Below are 18,647 nucleotides of genomic sequence, written 5' to 3' on the forward strand. Positions count from 1 at the left end.
TTACAACGCATGTGTGTAAGTGTGTGCGGTATACAAGATTTATGCAGATACATTTTTGACCGGACGCCTCTTTTTATAATCGTTGATAGCTGATTTAATAGCATCTTCAGCCAACACTATAACATGCATGTTAAATTACAAACGACATTGATATGATTAAGGGCTTACTAGAACAATGCAATTTGACAGGAGGTAAACATAATTCTTTTGCGATTTCTGTATTCTTAATCTGTCCAGCTTCTTCAAGTGTCATACCACGAACACGCTCTGTCATAAAACTGCTTGAAGCAATAGCTGAACCACATCCAAATGTTTTGAATCTTACATCCACTATTTTACCCGTACTATCATCAACCTTGATTTGTAATTTCATAACATCACCACATGCAGGTGCACCTACTAAACCTGTACCGACATCTGAGTCCGTCTTAGGGAATGATCCTACATTACGAGGATGCTCATAATGATCAATAACCTACACATACACAACTCAATTTACATGGTATAATAGTATTGTATTTTTTTTAAATACTTTTTCATGATATAATCGAGTTCCTGAAAGAGAGAGAGGTCTTTGAATAATTTGAGTTGATCTCTTTAAAGTTGTAAAAGTTGTACGCAACATTTTTGTAAGCTTTTTTTTTTTTTCTCGAAAAAAATTCACAAAAAAAAAAATCCAAAACATGGTTTAATCTTCTTTTTATATTGAATCTGATTACTTATTAATGTGACTTTTGATTGGATGAAACTATTAAGCTAATTCGCTTTAAAGAGTAATATGAGAATGACGTTAAAATCTGATAACGAATCAAAGCTTAGAAAGAATGTATATAAATGGTAAATGGCAGAAAAGAAAAATAATGCAATTTTACTTGCAAATCAGAATCGATTAGAGAAAACATTATTATACAGTCGTTCCACCGCCAAAGGATGGCTAATTAAAAAAAATCAAAGGGCAGTTTTTGAAATGTCAAAGGGCGGCTTTATCACTGCAAATAATCGTGCAAATTTGATAACCGATTAATTATCGATCATGCGAAATATTAGAATCGCATGCCATCGGGTGAGGTTGTTGGACGCACTGCCTCCTGTCTCTGCCACAAATCGTTCAAGTCGTCGTTAATCCTTTGTTCAAGTGATGTTACAAGATTTGTGGTAGAGACAGGAGACTGTTGGGACACTTGCTCGTTAACTGATCTCGCAAGACGCAACTTTCATCAGTTATGTTGTGGCTCCTGTTTATTATCCATTTGATATCTAATGGTGCTCGGCAATCAATCATGCTTTTTAAAATACTAATTTATTTGTTTTTTTATTCTTTTATCGACGCTCACATTGCCTTATATACTTCTTTATCGACCACTCATATTATTTTATATACTTCTTTACCAACCACCCAGTAGCTTATATACTTCTTTATCAACCATTCAATAGCTTATATACTTTTTTATTGACAATTAATATTGCAATAAATATTGCTTTATATATATTAAAAAATAAGGGTTTGGTTTATAAAAAATAGCTTTTTTTTTATTTAAATAAAATAATAATAACAAAACATGATATATCTTTGCTTGTAGCGTTTTAGCAGTGTATTTGATTTACCTAATGTCACCGAAATAGCAGCATCTAATCTAAAAATACATCGATTAATCTCATGGAACTCAAAAAGTCCCCATAAGAAAAAAGAAAAGCCAAGCTCAAGGATTCAAGGATTCAAAGACACAAGGACTCAAAGACGCAAGGACTTGGGCACTCAAAGCAAAAGGAAAGACATCAGTACTCAAAAACCAAAGCAAAGAGAGGAAAAAGATAGAAAGAGGCCAAAGCAAAGCAGCATTCATCTACAATAATTATTAGCTATCGTGTACGTATAGTAAAAGTAATACTACCTTTCTTTAGATAGACCAGAAGAAGACTAGCTAAGCTTATACCAACAAATAAAGAAAAGGGAATCAGCATGCATCTATAATAATTATTAGCTATTGAGTACATGTAGTAGAAGTAATAGCACCTTAATTTAGATGAACCAGGTAAAAAAAAGACACTAGCCAAGCTTATACCAACAAGTAAAAAAAGGAAGCAGTATACATGTATAATAGCTATTAGCTATGGAGGATATGCAGTAAAAGTAATAATACCTTGCTTTAGATGGAACAGAAAAAAAATGCTTTTTTTGTAGTCTTATTTTGCCAATGTTACACTTATTCACTATCTATCGATATTAGAAATCAAAAACAGTTGTTTTTCATGTAGTTTACATTTAATGATATCCCAAAAGATAATTTATACATTGCTTGAACAAGTTTTACTAATTGAGTGCAATATCTTTAACATGGAGAGTATTCTTTTTTTTCTTTTTTCTTTTTTTTTTTATTTCAGGTAAAAAAAAGAAAAAAAGAAAAAAGAAAAAAGAAAAAAGAAGTCAGTATCTTAACAAACTGTAGCAGCAAAACAGCTTTTTTTTTCTCCCTGGTTTTGTTTCATGAAATACACTAGATGTCAAAGGCACAAAAGATAAAAAAAGAAAGCTCAAACACTGGTCAAATGTAAGTTTATAAAAAAAAAAAATAACAACCAAGTCTAATGTCGGTTCTTTCCAATATGATAAAACTATAAGAATGTCAAACTTATATTAATGCTTGTTGCTGAATAGTTCTTTTTGCTAAAGAAAGTTGTCATTGCTAACATCTCTAAAGGCTAATGGCAAATTACATCCATGTACAAACATAAAGTAAGTAATGAACTAGTATAAGCTTAAAAATATGTATTCTTTTATATTATCTGTCAAAAGAAATAATAAAGCAATCTGTTTACTTGAAAAACAAAAAAGTTTTGTATGTATTTGTTAACTATAACTGCCTTGTAGCAAAATGTGAACAGAGCTACTTTATTTTTTATTCTTTTGTTACAATGTAAAGGCATTTGTATTTCTATAAAGTATATTTGTTGTTAGATTACTGTTTTTATTTGAATAATGAATCTTTTATTGCTATGCTCCTTTTTTTTAATTTATTTTTTTTCTAAATGAGCTATTGTTATATCTCTTATAATGTAAGGGTTCAGAATCTATTCTTTCATTACAAAGCAATATAAGTTGCAATGGGTCCTTGTCGGAGCAAATGTCGACATTTTTGAAACTTTCCATTCTTTTCAAAAGCTTTTTCACGTTAGGCTCGGTGTATTTATGGCAAAAAAAAATGCATACTGCTTGTTCTCTGGTTATATCTTTGAGCATCATTAACACAACGTTGGTTGATGACGATGTTATTAGAATAAAAAGTAAGAAATTAAAAAGCTAAATGAAAACCGCATATTGAAAAGATAAAAAGCAAATTTTGATACTTAAAAAGCCGCCCTTTGGCGTTGGAATGACTGTATTCATGACAAGCTAGACTTGTGGTAAAAAAAATATAATCTACTTCTCACTTTATACTCCAAAAGAATGGTTCATACATCTGAGCAGCTATTGTGCCCAATTCAAGGAATATTTTGCATAAAAGTGTAGTTAGAATCTGTATGCGTGGATAAAAGACTCGCAAAGTATCACACTTCCTGTTAATGTATATTATATTTTGCATAGGATTCTTACCTTTGTTTTTACTTATTTATTTTTTTTGGTAAAATAAAATGATGAATATTGATTTATTCTATTTGACAGTTAAATCAAAAAATATACAGTCTTTGAGAAAGATGAAAGAATGGCAGTTCTCCTTTACAATACTAATATTACCAAGACTCTTTAATAAAGTATATTTGTGAAATATGTCTTAAACAATTTATTACAAAGCTCTTCTCAGCTTACCGTTACATGAATAGTAAAGTAGTTTGTTACCCCTTTTTTCGGATCTCTATCGAGTGTGCTCTGTAATCATTATGGTGATACAAGCGGAGTATATATGGCAGAATTCATTATCCGAAATTTCCACTAAAAAAGCACACCATCCAAAGAAACACGTCTTTTCTTTTAAAAAGTTAGGAACGATTTTAAAGGAAAAAGATTAGCATGGTCCCTGCTCAAGGATGACGCCATCCGATTCTATTTCAAGTACACCAAGGACAAGCCGGATCCTCAAGACAACAAGCCAGTCTAACCCGGGTTTATCTTTCTTTTGTCAACCTATCACATCGTTATCTAATAAATCAACAAAAACATCAACTACTACTGTAACTCAGCCTATGGTAGTTAGTCGATTCAACTTGCCTCGACCAAACAAAGAAGAAACAAAGAATCAACAACAACAAAATAAACCAAAAATAAATAAAGTAGGAGGAATAGGGACCTTTATGTTAAGAGGTTTATTACATTCACAAAAAGCATTAGATGAAGCAAAAACTCATCAGAAGGTAATTCACATATAAAGCAAAATAAAGTAGAAAAATAACTAACAAATGAGCAGATTGAAGACTTGGAAACGAGAAAAAAGTTATTATTAAATTTAAACCAAACACTTGAAACTGCTGTAAAAGAACAGACAGATACTATTATGGACTTGCAGAAAAGACTGGATGAGTAAATAAACGCTTATAATATGTCCAAACAATTATTAAATTATATACAGAATAGAAAGACCGCTAACACCAGGCTTAGATACAGCATCAAGCAAGAATGGTATTATGGTAAGCTCACCTATTCGTACAAAACATATCTTATTCATATAACCTACATAGTCATACAGTGAATTTGAAAAACTAAAAGAGGAAGAAGAAGCTGCATTTGAAAGAATAAAGCAAAAATTGCTGCAATTAGCTCAGCAAGCCCAATCGGCTGTTATTTCTACGGAAACTAATACTAGAAAGTCAAGAGTAATTGTTAAACAACCCTCATCTACTATAAAAAGATCAACAAATAAGTTGTATAAAAGTACTTCTAGAACATCACTAAACAGCGTTTCATCTAATTTATCAGCAAAGTCTTCAAAGACGCCACGTCAAGTAGTAAAAAAGTGGCAAACTTAATCTATGTATATACTCATACCCCCTTTTTTCTCCTCTTCTATACTGGTTTTTCATCAGATTTTGGTAAAATAACCACAATTTCTGGGAAATGTTTTACCTTAGATTTTGAAAAAATGACTTAATTTTTTTTTTTTTTGAGGAAAGCTTTGTGAAGATTTTGATAAAGTGCATGTGCATGTGTGTGTATGTGTCTTTTTTTTTCTCAATTAATAAACGATGGCTGACAACATGGATTTTAAATGCTTATCTCTCAGTGAACAAGTCTATGTCGAAAAAGCAATTGGAGAAGTAATGACAAGTTTGATGTCAGTGGTGAGAGTAAAAGATGAGTTTGATCCTGGCGCCATGGAAATCTTTGAAATATTTTTTCAAGAGCCTTCGAACTTTGGGGGGGGGGAAGGGGGGCAAAATTTGTTTGTTTTCCAAAATGGGGGGGATTTTGAAAAAGGGAAGGGTGCTTTTTTTCAAACGAAAGTTGAAGTCTTCTCTAATACTCTCGCCAGTAGGACTGACTTAAAAAAGGGAGCACGTATCGCAATTACAATGCAAATCAGATCGACCGCTTCTTGCTTTATATCACTGAGCAAATTTCGGTAAAATCCATTGCTGCTGACGCAAGTATCAACCTTAGTCCAGCATAGTGATTCAAAAAATAATAAGAGGGTACAGTTCTTCCAAGTAAAAAAAAAAAAAAAAAAAAAAAAAAAAAAAAAAAAAAAAAAAAAAAAAAAAAAAAAGACCTAATAAGGCTGTCATGGCCAACATGAAGCTGCAATATACCCAATTTACTGTTACGATTGTAGGTAGTTATGCACTTTAACAGCAGCTCAAGCCCTCGTTAAAGTATGTTAGAGATTGAATGTTTCATACTACCAAGATTGCTTTTTTAACACATGCTCAAGGTATTTATTGGCGTAAAGTTGATGCAATAGTATATATACAGTTATAAAAAAAGCATTTATTTTTTTGTTTCTTACTCGATACCCCAATAGCCCTTCCATTTCTGAAGAGCATATTTTGACAAGTAGCTATTATAACTAGGCATCCCAAGCTTAGCAGTGAGGAGAGCTTTCGGGAGAGATTTACTGATGATAGGACCTTTTAGAGCTAGAGGATGACATTATTTTCCTTGGGAGCCGTTCTGAACACACTGCTGTTCTTCAGACCCATTATGTGAATGACCAGATTTCCGAAAGGTTCGGATGTTGTGTTCCTCAACAACCAAGAAGATCAAGTAGACCCAGATAGCATATTAACAACCTACAAGTCCACTATCCAGCATAAAGTCCTCGAAATCAATCATTTTTCCTGAAGCATTATCGCTGTTCAGCATCTAGATGCATTAAGAATAAGTGATAAACATAATAGTAGCTTTTCAGTTTTTTTTTGTTTTCTTTTTTTTATTATTTTCAACTTTATACATACGCTGATCATTCTCACTTACATGTAAGCACACTAAACAACTCAACCAAAGACGAGTCTAGCTTTGTTCTACTTTATTTTATACCTATTCAGGTATTTCCTTTGCTTTCCATTTGGGTCTCTTGTCAATTTTTATACTGAATTCTTTCCGGCCATTTCTACTCAGCTTACCAGTGATTAATAAAAATAGTGTACCCACTCCTTCTATTTTAAGTATAAAAAAGCGCGTATTTTTTTTATTGGTACAAGGGATAATAACAATAACAAAGGATAGATGAATAAGAATTAAAGCTTGTTGGAAGAAGCGTTCACGTTTTGAAGAGGCCATGTATATCCACTCGAACTATCACGATGGTAGCCATATTTCTTGATGAAATCATCTAATTCTTCGGGGCCACGAGAGCCATAAGCGTAAGGCTTGATATCTACACCGGAATCATGTTTGTCAATTTTATGAAGCAAAGGAGTAAAGATCTTCCAAGCAGCCTGGAGTTCATCATTTCTCACAAAGTTGGAATGGTCGTTACGCAAGACGTCTAAGATAAGAGACTCATAAGCATCAGGAATAGAGAGATCTGTATAACGTGTGTCATAAGACAGGTTCAAGTCAGTTTGAATTGTTTGGTAGGACAGACCGGGTTGTTTGTTATTGAACTTCACGTACACTGCCTCCTTGGGTTGAATACGAATTACCAGCTCATTACGAGGAGATTGACTGAATAGGCTACCAGCCACACGGTGGAATTGTAAACGAACTTCAACTTTGGCCTCATTCAGAGCTTTACCCGCTTTTAAAATGAATGGAACACCTTCCCAACGTTCATTATTCACAAAGCATACCGCAGCAGCAAAGGTGGGTGTCAAACTGTCCTTATTCTTAAGTGTTTCATCTTCAAGGTAACCAGGTTTGCCATTGGCAGCAACGTATTGTCCTAATAAGGTGTCTTCAATACGAATGGGAGAGATACATTTCAAGACCTTGACTTTTTCATCACGGATGGCTTCAGCATCAGTAGAAATGGGTCTTTCCATAGCAATTAAGGTTAGTACTTGAAGTAAATCTATTTGTAATATAAGAATTTTTATACAATAAAAGCTAAAGGAAACTTACGGTTCTGCATGACATCACGAATGATACCAAACTCATCAAAATAACCACCACGTCCTTCAGTTCCAAATGGCTCTTTAAATGTGATTTGTACATTATCAATATAAGTACGGCTCCAAGCATGAGCAAGTAAGACATTAGCAAAACGAAGGTTCATGATATTCTTTACCATTTCTTTACCGAGGTAATGATCAATACGGTAAATCTAACTTATTTGATGAGTTTAAATTTGGAAAAATTCCTTTTAATTTTACTTCATTTTCAGTAAAGAGAGCACCCAATGCACGACCTAAATGGTCGGATGTTTCAGAGTCCATACCAAATGGCTTCTCGACCACCAATCGGTTACTACCCTTGGTAGTGTACACGTTACGTTTCAGCCCCTGTGCTACAGGAATAAAGACAGAGGGTGGCAATGCCATGTAATACACACGATGTTTACTTTCGCATTGTTCAATGGCTTCACTCAACTTTCGAAAGGATTCATCATCATCATATTGTCCTGAGACATAAAAGGTCATTTTCTTAAATGCTTCTAGGTGCTGCGAGTCTTGCACTTTGATATATTGGGTAATGCGTTGAAGGTAACTTTCATGCGACATCTTTGTACGCGCATAACCAATGATTTTTGTGTTCTTGGGCAAAAATCCGTTACGATAGAGGCCAAAGAGAGCAGGATATGTCTTTTTCTTTGCAAGGTCACCAGAGGCACCAAGGACTAATTTTTATTAGACATATTATTTGATCAACTACTTTTTTAAAAAAAATTCTTACCAACAATAGTAACAGAGTTTCCAAGTTCTTGAGTTATTTGTTTTTGAAGAATGTCTATAGGAGAAGCCATAATAAAACTGAAAAAGAAAGAAAAAGAAAAAAAAAAGAAAGGTTTTATATCAAGCGGATAAATTCTTGCTCTTATTAACCGTTCATTGACAACGATTATTCCATGTGACACACAAGCACTGTAAACTTTAATTTTTGCATAATATTTTTTTCTTAATTGAGGTGATTATGTAATGGCTGATAGGAGCAAAAGAATGGATAACATTGGCTTTTATGACTTTTGACTTGTACTTTTCAATAAAATAGTTTGCTTTAAATCATTTTCCGCTTTATTGAATTATTGCTTATAAATTAAAGTGATAGGCAACAGATTTTTCCGTTCAATGTCTGATTGTGAAGTAAAACACCAGTCTTGTTCACAGTTTAATTTTTTCTTTTTGAGTGTCTTGATGTTTCAGTTAAATATCTAAAATAGGGTTCCTTTTTTTTTTGTTTCTTACAAAGATATTTATTATAATTTTCTATTCTAATAATTGTAGAATCCTTTTTTGTTCAGTTAATACATGTATGTTGTAGTATTATCAAAAAGATATTTCTATTTATATCAATTCAAATTCTCAGTATATAAAATTACCAGTATTTCATACCATATAGATTGAAGGCAGAAATGAAAAGATTCAAATCATTTTACTATTTTCATAGAATCAAATCGGATAGAAAGGATGAATTTCCTTTTACTCAGTCTTGATTATCAATCACAAAAAAAAAAAAAAAAATACAAACGCCGCCTTTTTCTTTTCCTTTCCTTTTATTTGATAATGGCACAACAATTCAAATACTTTGATCAACAAGTGGCAGGACACGACAAGCTTATGCTTTTTACAACTTCTACTGATGACTTGATTCTTGTTAAACCTTGTAAGAAGCAAGAAATAGAATTTTATCAAGATGCACAGACATACCCTTCATTTCTTGACCTCATTCCTCAATGCTATGGTACTTTACGAACCGCCACTGAAAGTGATTTATCCATGTTGGAATCTCCTGGTGATTCAATACCAGATTGTATACTTGTAGACAGTGTTCAAGAAGAACAAAACATTTGTTTAGAAAATATCTTGCATGGGTTTACTCGGCCGTGTATCATGGATTTAAAGATGGGTGCCTTATTGTATGATGAGCATGCGACTGAAGAAAAGAGGAAAAAAATGATTGAACAATCTATCAATACGACATCTCATTCATTGGGTTTGAGAATATGTGGAATGAAGGTATACTTGTATATACACATAGCCTATATACTAGTATTATTGAATGAAAAAGTGGGGGAAATATAGGTTTATGACACAGTAGAGCACAGATATGCATCTTATGGCAAAATATACGGAAAGACGCGTACAGACGAAAATACATTAGAAGCCATCCTTGCTTATCTATTCCCAACTTCACATTATGGGTTGGCCACAGAAGACTATAGAATATATATACCCGATGACAATGAGCAAAAACAAACTCATAATGAACCTGTGCCGAGCAAATACATGCAATGGATTATTGAGTGTTTTATTGATACACTTGAAGAAATAAAGGAGACTTTGATATCTCTACCCAATGTACGACTGATCAGCTCATCTCTTTTGTTTGTTTATGAAGGAAGCCGTGAAGCAGCAGAAAGCACTTGGAAATATATGTTGGATGAAGATCACAAAGAATCAAAAGAAAAGGGAAAAGGAAAACAAAAGGCAGAAGATCAAGAAGAAGAAGAAGAATTGGCGCCTAAAATGTGTGACTTGCGTCTGATTGATTTTGCTCATTCAGATTTTCATGCACCAAGAAGTGAACAAGATCCGGAATTGATTAAAGGATTTGATAATATGATTCGTATTCTATCTGATTGTTTAAAAGTACAACGTCAAGAAAAATTATGATTCAATACAAAATAATAGAGTAAATGAATTCTGAGAATATAGATTTACACAGACACAATAAGAGTACTCATAAAATAAAGTTTATTGTTTCCAAAAGAGTTTTGTTTCACATGTAAACTTGCTGAATAAAATAAAATTCGTATATTATTTGTTCAATTTGAAGATAGAATTTGCGCTTTGATTGTTAATCAACATGAACTAAAACTTAAAGGAAAAAACTCAGTAAAATAAATTAATTGCAAGTTTAGCTTCTAGAGCTCGAATTTAATCTCGTGTTATATTCAAAAGTATCCAACTTGATTTTTTTTTTTTCGTCGTTTTGTGTCATCATAAAATATGTGTTTAATTGAAAGATTAACAAAAAGGAGTACTATCAAAGAGTTTTGTTTTATTTGATCCAGCAATAGCAGTATATAAACAAGTAAAAGAGAGAGAGAGAGAGAATTAAGGAAACATTAAGCAGATAGAGAAAGGATCAAAAAGGAAACACCAACCAAAAAGGTCAAAGAGAATGAATTGAGAGCCAAAGAGACAGCAGAACTTGTATGAAGCAAGACAGGACGAGATCGCATAGTGATACCTTGAGTATAGATGGGAGTCTTTGCATGTTCAACCACAGTCAAATAAAACGTCTCATTCAATCCATGAGGAACCTTCCAGGTGTATGTATCATTGTATACAAAATCAACGTGTGGACCAGAAGAGTTTCCAGACTTGATCTCATGACCAATAGTAATATTATCAATAAGAACTGAAGCTGCTGCATCTTGCCATAATTGAATATCTACAGTGTAATCACCTGCGCCTACATTTTCATACTGGAAAGAAATCTTAGTGTTTTGACCCACTTGAACAGTATCATTTTGTTCAGGAGAAAGAATTTGACCACCTAATTGTGCTTGTACGAGTGAAATAAAGAATAAAATAAGGAAAGAATTGAAAATCATGAAAGGCGTAAAAGGAAAGGACAATAAAAGAGGAGAAAAAGAAAAGAAAAAAATGTTTTTATTCTTTTACCGTGGGGTAATACACTAGAGGGTATACAAGTGTAATACAGCGGGTTTATTTATAATTTGTGTGTGAACTGCAAACATACTCTGTGAAACGATAAAAAAAAATAAGAAACATCAAAAATGGTAAAATAGCAAGAATTGAAATCTTTATTACAAAGTGTATTTGAATTTACCGGCACTGTTTAAGAGACCAAAGCTCTTTTCAGTACCTTCGGATTTCCAATCAGAATCTTGCCATTCAAAGTAGTAATAAGGAAGGGAGGATTTTAAAAGACCAGTGACATACTTTTGACCATTGGTCTCGCTAGGAACTGAGTTGCCCAAAGCAGATCCACTACTAGGCCATCCAGTTTCGGTGATCCATACGTTCTTAGAGCCAGCTACCTTTTGGAGGTTGTTGTATTGTGCTTTAAGATTACTAATCGCAGTGTCGACGTTGACATTAGAAAAGAAAGGATAAACATTGGAAGCGACCATATCACAGGCAGTGACAAGTTGATTTGTATAGCTAGATGGAATTTCAGCTGTTCCAACATTGATATCATTTGCAAAGGCCTTGACCTGCTTGATTTTGTTGATCAAGGTACCATCAGACATGACGTTGTTAAAAATCACTTCGTTACCAACCAAGATACCTTGAATATATTGGTTACCGTAATTCTTAGACAAGACAGATTTGAGAGTGGATATCTCTTGATCATCGCCACTAGAACCATCAAGCCAGACAGCAGCCAATACGGTCATTCCACCACCTTGTGCCTTGATAGCTTTCAGGATAGAAGGAAGTTGATCACATTCTTGAGAATAAGTACGAATGTGAGTAATACCGTTGGACTTCATGAGCTTAATAGAATCACTGACTTCAGAGGCAGATTGACAGGAACCATCAGAATGTCTAGCGTTGTAAGTCACACCATAGAAAGTGCCTGAGGAACGAGATTCGATAGGAAAGGCTTGGATACAACCAAATAAGGTGAAAATGAGTGTAATGAGAGAAATAAACTGCATTGATTTAATATATAAATGAATGTATTGGGTTGAGCCTGCAGCAGTGAATTAAAAAGGATGGTTTGATGAATGAGAAAAAAAAAGAAAAAAAAAAGCACTGATCTTATTTAAACTTTTTCGTCTTGGATATGTCCGCGATCACCTTAATGGTGTCCCTGATTAACGCTTGTGAATATGATTTGTCTTGTTTCTGAATTTATTTATTGTTTGCAAACATGTCCAATCTTTATTCATATTGAATGTATATCAAACGTTCGGCTCTTTGCTTGTTTAATGTCCCTTGTTGTCAACCGTTTCTTTCTTGGCTAAAAAAGAACTAGTGAAAAAAAAATTGCTATGTACTTTTGAGAGCAATGTAGATAATAGTGCTGAAGGAGATATTTTTAAATATGAAAAAGAGTGAAAAATTGATTTACAATATAAAATTTTCCCATTTTCTATTCTTCTTATTTGGTACCTGAACTTTTTCTTCCTATTGTGAACATGAAATCTAGATTATGTTGTCGTCATTTCTTTTTTTAACCTTTGACGCCGACGAGATATCTTTTTTTAGGTAGAGGGGTAACCCAGGCCGTAGAAGATCAAGACCTGTCCAATAAAAACCTCAGTTAGCAAACGCGAAAAAAAAAATATGAGATGATTGTCGCGTTTAACCGCGTTAGCATTTATCAAAACAGCGCTAAAATATTTTTATCAATACAGAAACTATTGTCTATTTTAATATATACACCTTACTATATTAGACTCCAACACCTATAATTAAATTCAATGAATTTTTTTTAAGAAAAAAAAGTAAAAGTTCTACTTGTAATCTCTTTTTCAAAAAAAGTAGACTAGTCCTTTAAAAATTTTTGTGTATCACAGTGGTCCTATATTTAACTACGGATAAAAAAATATACTAAAGAAAACTTTAAACAATGTAGCAGGTTGTCTAAAAGTGTAAAAATTTAATAAAAATGAGTTTGTTTACTGTAATGATTGTTTTTTGTCTATTGTTTTAAAAAAAGGAAATGCGAGTAAGTTTTTGTATGACTGAATTTTGTCTCAGATGCCATTATAAACCATGATAAGCGATTTAGCCATTCAGAAATAATAAAAAAAAAAAGAACATTCGCGATTGTCAAAGCAATAATCCAGATAGTCTTCTGTTTCTAAAAAATATTTTCTAAAGTCATACAATAAGGTTGTGACATAATCTTTTCTTGTTTATGTAGTTCAAAAGGCAACAGTAAGCCTTGTAGTAGTTATTCACTAAAAATTCCATGATTATCTTGTGCTTATTCATGATGACTTATCATAACTTAATGTAACTCAGCAAAAAATATGTATGGAAGAAGATATGAAAAATAGACTGATCACATATTACTAATTTCACGCAGCAGCCTATCTATAACTTCTTTTGATTGTAAAAAGAAGTCATACTATTTAAAAAAAGAAAGAGGAGCATTTATTTACAATCTAGAATCTTTTTGAGTTGTTAGGCCCATTTATCCGTCCTCGTTGAAGACTTGCTTATAGCACATTCACTTTGCACAGTTACTACCATTTGAGCAGTGTTTCCTATAGAAAACCATATATTAGCAAAGAGGTTATTTCTAATGTGTTTTCATATTTTTCTTACCTTCGACCGCAATGAGCTCTGTCAGCAGAACGCACAGCGCTAAAATTAGACGTGCTTTGCTGTGTATAAAAACCTTACAGCGATATCAATGGCCAAGTACGTTTTAAATATGAAAGGTTCAAGGCTTTCTTGCGCTAACTTTCTTACGTCTTCTTATGAAAGATTTTGTTGAAAAGTAGAGAAAGCTCTTTAGGTATATTTAATAACAGACATATCTATTTTATATTATATCACTGTTATTGCTGATAATATTATTCTGTATTGATGTACAAATTTTATTAAAAGTAATTCATAAATAAAATGCCAGTTTTAATAATGTAAAGGTTTCCAGGATAATTTAATAAATCGTTATTAATAAATAAATGTAAGTGCCTTATAATAAGTAGAGCAATAAAATATATAATGTATAGAGCATATTTTTATATATTATTAGCTTCTATTTGTTCGTGTTGAAGATTCATTGTTTAGGATATATGATAATTTATGACTTGTTTAGTGTGAAAATCAGTAACGTTAGAGCATAAATAAGGCATACTGTATTAGACTAGATAACTCTCAGCTTGCTTTGCAACGGTCTCATAGTAAACCTCGAAATTATACTCTGACTGCGTGAATATAATATGAGCATAGCACTTACAGCTATTATTATAAATCAACATCTTATTATCTGTTTATATCTCAGTTACGAAAATACCAATAATAAATTCTACTTTAAGCTGTTATACTCTTATCTTGGCTTCATTGAACAGTAGCCCCTTTTCTTCTTTTAAAAATTCTGGCTTAATGATCAATTCATTATAACGTATATCTTATCTTTTTTTTGAAATCGGTAACATGAATCATGACGTTGTGTATTTTTGCATAAGAATAAGATATAAATAATTCCTCATTTGTATATAGAGAGTCATGAGTATAATGCACAATGATAGTCTATTGTTAAATGTACCTTATTATTAATAACAAATAGTCAGTTTATGATGTCATTGCACGGTATCTTCACATCTGTATAATTAGCAGTATTATGCGACTCGACAGTTAATTCTTTAATGGGCATTTTTCATCCTTACCTCTATCACATTGCTGATATAACGAGAGTATGATGTATGAAACGCATTTTTTACATATTGTTAGTTATTCTTTTTTTTTGTATATAAGGAGCATAAGGCTCAAGTTTATTAAATGACGATGAATCAAGTCACATTATTGTTTTTGGTTTTTATATTATGCATTTTTTTTTGGGGGGGAAGTAGAAAATGAAAATTAGAAAGGTGTAAGTGAGGATGATGTAGTCCACGAATGAGGCTAGGGTTGAATATGAGGCAGAGATACCGGGGAACAACCAGAAAGCAGTAGATTTTCTTTATGAGACGTTGTAATCATTGAGGAAACGGATTTAGAAACCAAGTCGGGATGAAAAGGAACAGAATAAAAAATGAAGGGCGCAATGAGCTCGCCAGATGCCCATGAGAGTATGACCGATTATGGTGGAAGGCGAACTCTGGAAAGAGGAAGAATCTTTTGAAGGAAACTTGAGACAGAATAACGCTTTTTGAACTCGATCTACATTGAATTCTGTTGGATTTGTAAAGCGAGACCAGGAAGTACGCCATACTGCCAGTTTAACAGGGCACTGGTAAAGGAAATGCTCAAGTATATCTTCGTTCACTCTATGGATATTGTCCTAATAGCTAATCTTGCATTGCATTTCTTTTTTGCCAGTCATACACTATAGTCATCATATAAATAAAGAGGCAGCAAGGATTTTCTGTTTGTGCCAATATTCATGTTTGCATATATCCATAACTGTATTTTAGAAAAGATATATGCATGCGAGAACAAATGAGGCATATCAGACTTCAAATGAAGCTTTGGCAAATCCAAACTTGACACAATGAATCACAGTCTTCGTCTCAATTCCAGTCTATTCAACTCCTTTCAAACAACCAGAATATAAACTAGAGAAGAAAGAGAAGGATAACTCTCTCTTGCTTCATTATCTATCTTTTCGATTTCAATACATCCAATATCGAATATAGACATTTCTACAAGCAGAATGCTTGACTATAAATAAACAAAAAGAACATATAGTGTTGTAAGGCCTTGTAATAGAGAAAGTCGTAGGATAGGATAGATGTCTGTGTTTATTCCTTTAGATAAATCTAAATATGATCTAATCATTCAAAATAAGAAAAGACGGGTTTACACAGTCATGGATTAGAAAGACTTTAAAGAGACTTAATTTGAAGGTTATATCTGAATATATCAGTATAAGGATAATAGGGAACTAAATCAGTCTCTAATCTATAAAGTACAAGTGATAGAATGCATTCTTACAATTAGAACTTATCAAGCTAGTAAGGCGTTTGCTTCGAATCCCCCAAAGTATCTGTCCATGCCAGTAAATATCCCTTATGATGTATGTAGTAGAACGGCTTAGTAATAACAATTAGGCAAAGGCTGCTTTTCTTTTGGTTGGATGATGCTCTATCTGGGCAAATATATATACTTTAAAAGCGACATACAATGGCTAGTGTTTATCTCCAAATAACACTTGCCATTCATTTATAGTACATAGTCATCATAAAAGAAAGATAAGCTTAATCTATCACTTTGAATGGCTCTCGTTTGAATAAGTCAATTCCTGAAATTTAGACAAGCCTAATGTACCTTCTTTTAGGGCAGATTTTGTTTTAAGAGTGTGCATTTTTAATTTATCATCGTGTTTACAAAAACAAAAGAGCTTCCAATCATAAGTGATGGCTTAAATATATTGCAGTGAAAATAATAATTCGTTCCAATTCCTTACATCAGCACATATAAAATGAGCCTTCATTTTTGCTTTCTTTCCTAAGTAATCTCATTATAAGGAAATATTTATTTTACATATAAAAATGCGTTCAGTTCTTGTCATCTTTGGTTTATTATCTGCCTTTATGTTTGTCTCTTCACTTCCTCTTGGTCCTGCTACATTAGAAGAAAGACAGGGGATTGATCCCGGTGCTTTCCCTGTTCCCGATAATTTCCTTGATCCCAATGCTCCCGTTGTTATTGCTTAAGATAGTCATCTCCCTATAATTTATGAAATCCAGGCTCTTTTCCTTACCCTTGTTGATAGACCTACTATATCGTCACGAGAGAATATTAATAAAATACAAAACACAAGATTTTTTTTCTCCATCATTGCATGCAATACGAGCCTGCTTTCTTTATTGAACTATATGAACTATGAAAAGAAATCGAATCGTGTTCAATGATTTCTTGTATCGTATTTTTCTTTTTTTATTTCTCTTTTGTTTCTTTATTGAGAGAAAACGACAAGTTATTCTGGAAATCATTTTCATGATAGGCTTTTGCTTTGGCGATTTCTTCATTCTGCTGCAGTAAAGACTGTTTATATAAAAAAGAAAAAGACAGATCAAAATGGATTTACAAAGTGTTATAAACACTGGGCTCAGAGTCAGATCTATGAGTGATGATTCATAGATCTTTTTCCATAATCTCAACTTGTACAAAATGTAGCTTATATTGGCATATCAATCATACAGCAAAATATAAGAGTACATATGATTTATAAATATTAATCATGTTTTATTAAAAATTCAGAAAAGATACATCTTTTATCAAATTCCATAAACAGAAAGAAAATGATTGGTGGTCTATAAGAATCAAAGAAGATGAAAAACAATATATAAAGACATGAAATACTTTATACATCCTTATGAAATGTGATTGACAATGACTTTTTGCTTCTTTATCTCATTAACGACAATCTTCAATGCTGACAAAAGATGAAAAGCTGAAACATAAAATGATAGAGAAATATGCCTATTCAAAGCATGGACATCTGTCATGCTGATCTCTTAACAACAAGACAACTGCTGTAAGAAGACTGTATTCTGAAAGAGTGCCTAGATAATTCAGTGACTAAGCAAAGACAGTCGTTTATTGATTATTGATATAAAAAGGGCTTGGATGTAGTATTATACATGTTCTTTTATAATTTTGCTGTCGTATTTATATTTTATGCTGTCATGGAACCATCTTTATGAATAAGCTGTATTTTGTTCATTCAAGATGTTAAATTCAATGCAAAAGCGTAAAAGAAGAGGAAGGCGAAGATTCAATCTCACAGGTTGATTTTATACCTGCATAAAAAAAAATCTTGTTATTCCTAGGGAGAACATGGCTTATAAAAATCAGTACGCGCAAATGAGATAGAACATGATTTTTATGGACAGTATCAAGCATTTGAATTGTAATGTATTATTAGTGTGACAAATCAAAGGAATATCTGATGAGCAATTTCTCTTTAAGCGATAAAAGAAGGTGGGAAACACAGTAAAAATGATGAAAAAGCAATAATAAAACTATTTAAGACAGTTTGATATAAAAAAGACTCTGATTTCATTAAGTATTGGTAAACATAATATATTCAAGTTCACCGCTCTTTTTTATATCTAATATGCTCACTATTAATCATTGAAGATATACCGTTTGCGTGAATGACCGTTGTTTGTCATACACCAATTATCAATCTATTCAGTTCAAATGATATTGTATGATTAAGCCTTCTTGTTTTTTTTTTTTTTTTTTTTTTTTTTTTTCCTCAACAAATAAAAACATAATAATTAAAGAAAAGAAATTGCAAACATGTGGGATATCTTTTATTTAATATAAATTTTGTAGGTATCTGAAAATAAGTACTGTCTATTACGTACCATAGTATGGGTCGGAATTCTCAACATAGTTCCATGTTATGTGTCGGCAAGGATTGAAAGGATTTTTTTGCGTTTCATATAGTTCCC

The 18,647-nt window shown here is 32.5% G+C and overlaps 9 protein-coding genes across 9 annotated transcripts; 4 read left to right on the forward strand and 5 right to left on the reverse strand.

Annotated features, from left to right (window-relative positions):
- Nucleotides 1–39: 39 nt before the first annotated feature.
- Nucleotides 40–625, reverse strand: RO3G_15308 (iron sulfur cluster assembly protein 1; the record flags this gene model as incomplete). The annotated part of the gene is made up of 3 exons (XM_067669892.1): nt 40–116; nt 169–475; nt 533–625. 3 exons carry the CDS (start codon nt 623–625, stop codon nt 40–42), a joined length of 477 nt encoding a protein of 158 aa, XP_067525993.1.
- Nucleotides 626–879: 254 nt separating this feature from the next.
- RO3G_15309 (uncharacterized protein) lies at nt 880–1,427 on the reverse strand (the record flags this gene model as incomplete). Its single annotated transcript, XM_067669893.1, has 3 exons — nt 880–934; nt 1,146–1,295; nt 1,390–1,427. The coding sequence occupies 3 exons, from the start codon at nt 1,425–1,427 to the stop codon at nt 880–882; spliced, it is 243 nt and encodes an 80-aa protein (XP_067525994.1).
- Nucleotides 1,428–4,023: 2,596 nt separating this feature from the next.
- Nucleotides 4,024–4,959, forward strand: RO3G_15310 (uncharacterized protein; the record flags this gene model as incomplete). The annotated part of the gene is made up of 4 exons (XM_067669894.1): nt 4,024–4,347; nt 4,401–4,513; nt 4,563–4,620; nt 4,672–4,959. 4 exons carry the CDS (start codon nt 4,024–4,026, stop codon nt 4,957–4,959), a joined length of 783 nt encoding a protein of 260 aa, XP_067525995.1.
- Nucleotides 4,960–6,666: 1,707 nt separating this feature from the next.
- On the reverse strand, nt 6,667–8,091 carry RO3G_15311 (glucose-6-phosphate dehydrogenase; the record flags this gene model as incomplete). The annotated part of the gene is made up of 3 exons (XM_067669895.1): nt 6,667–7,442; nt 7,493–7,694; nt 7,744–8,091. 3 exons carry the CDS (start codon nt 8,089–8,091, stop codon nt 6,667–6,669), a joined length of 1,326 nt encoding a protein of 441 aa, XP_067525996.1.
- A 999-nt stretch (nt 8,092–9,090) lies between these two features.
- Nucleotides 9,091–9,590, forward strand: RO3G_15312 (uncharacterized protein; the record flags this gene model as incomplete). Its single annotated transcript, XM_067669896.1, has 2 exons — nt 9,091–9,443; nt 9,566–9,590. 2 exons carry the CDS (start codon nt 9,091–9,093, stop codon nt 9,588–9,590), a joined length of 378 nt encoding a protein of 125 aa, XP_067525997.1.
- A 370-nt stretch (nt 9,591–9,960) lies between these two features.
- Nucleotides 9,961–10,200, forward strand: RO3G_15313 (uncharacterized protein; the record flags this gene model as incomplete). The annotated part of the gene is made up of 1 exon (XM_067669897.1): nt 9,961–10,200. The coding sequence occupies one exon, from the start codon at nt 9,961–9,963 to the stop codon at nt 10,198–10,200; it is 240 nt and encodes a 79-aa protein (XP_067525998.1).
- Nucleotides 10,201–10,837: 637 nt separating this feature from the next.
- Nucleotides 10,838–10,966, reverse strand: RO3G_15314 (uncharacterized protein; the record flags this gene model as incomplete). The annotated part of the gene is made up of 1 exon (XM_067669898.1): nt 10,838–10,966. The coding sequence occupies one exon, from the start codon at nt 10,964–10,966 to the stop codon at nt 10,838–10,840; it is 129 nt and encodes a 42-aa protein (XP_067525999.1).
- Nucleotides 10,967–11,363: 397 nt separating this feature from the next.
- Nucleotides 11,364–12,221, reverse strand: RO3G_15315 (uncharacterized protein; the record flags this gene model as incomplete). Its single annotated transcript, XM_067669899.1, has 1 exon — nt 11,364–12,221. One exon carries the CDS (start codon nt 12,219–12,221, stop codon nt 11,364–11,366), a length of 858 nt encoding a protein of 285 aa, XP_067526000.1.
- A 4,512-nt stretch (nt 12,222–16,733) lies between these two features.
- On the forward strand, nt 16,734–16,898 carry RO3G_15316 (uncharacterized protein; the record flags this gene model as incomplete). Its single annotated transcript, XM_067669900.1, has 1 exon — nt 16,734–16,898. One exon carries the CDS (start codon nt 16,734–16,736, stop codon nt 16,896–16,898), a length of 165 nt encoding a protein of 54 aa, XP_067526001.1.
- Nucleotides 16,899–18,647: the final 1,749 nt, after the last annotated feature.

Source organism: Rhizopus delemar, genomic scaffold, assembly GCF_000149305.1.
Source record: "Rhizopus delemar RA 99-880 supercont3.16 genomic scaffold, whole genome shotgun sequence".
In the NCBI taxonomy this organism is placed as follows: domain Eukaryota; kingdom Fungi; phylum Mucoromycota; class Mucoromycetes; order Mucorales; family Rhizopodaceae; genus Rhizopus; species Rhizopus delemar.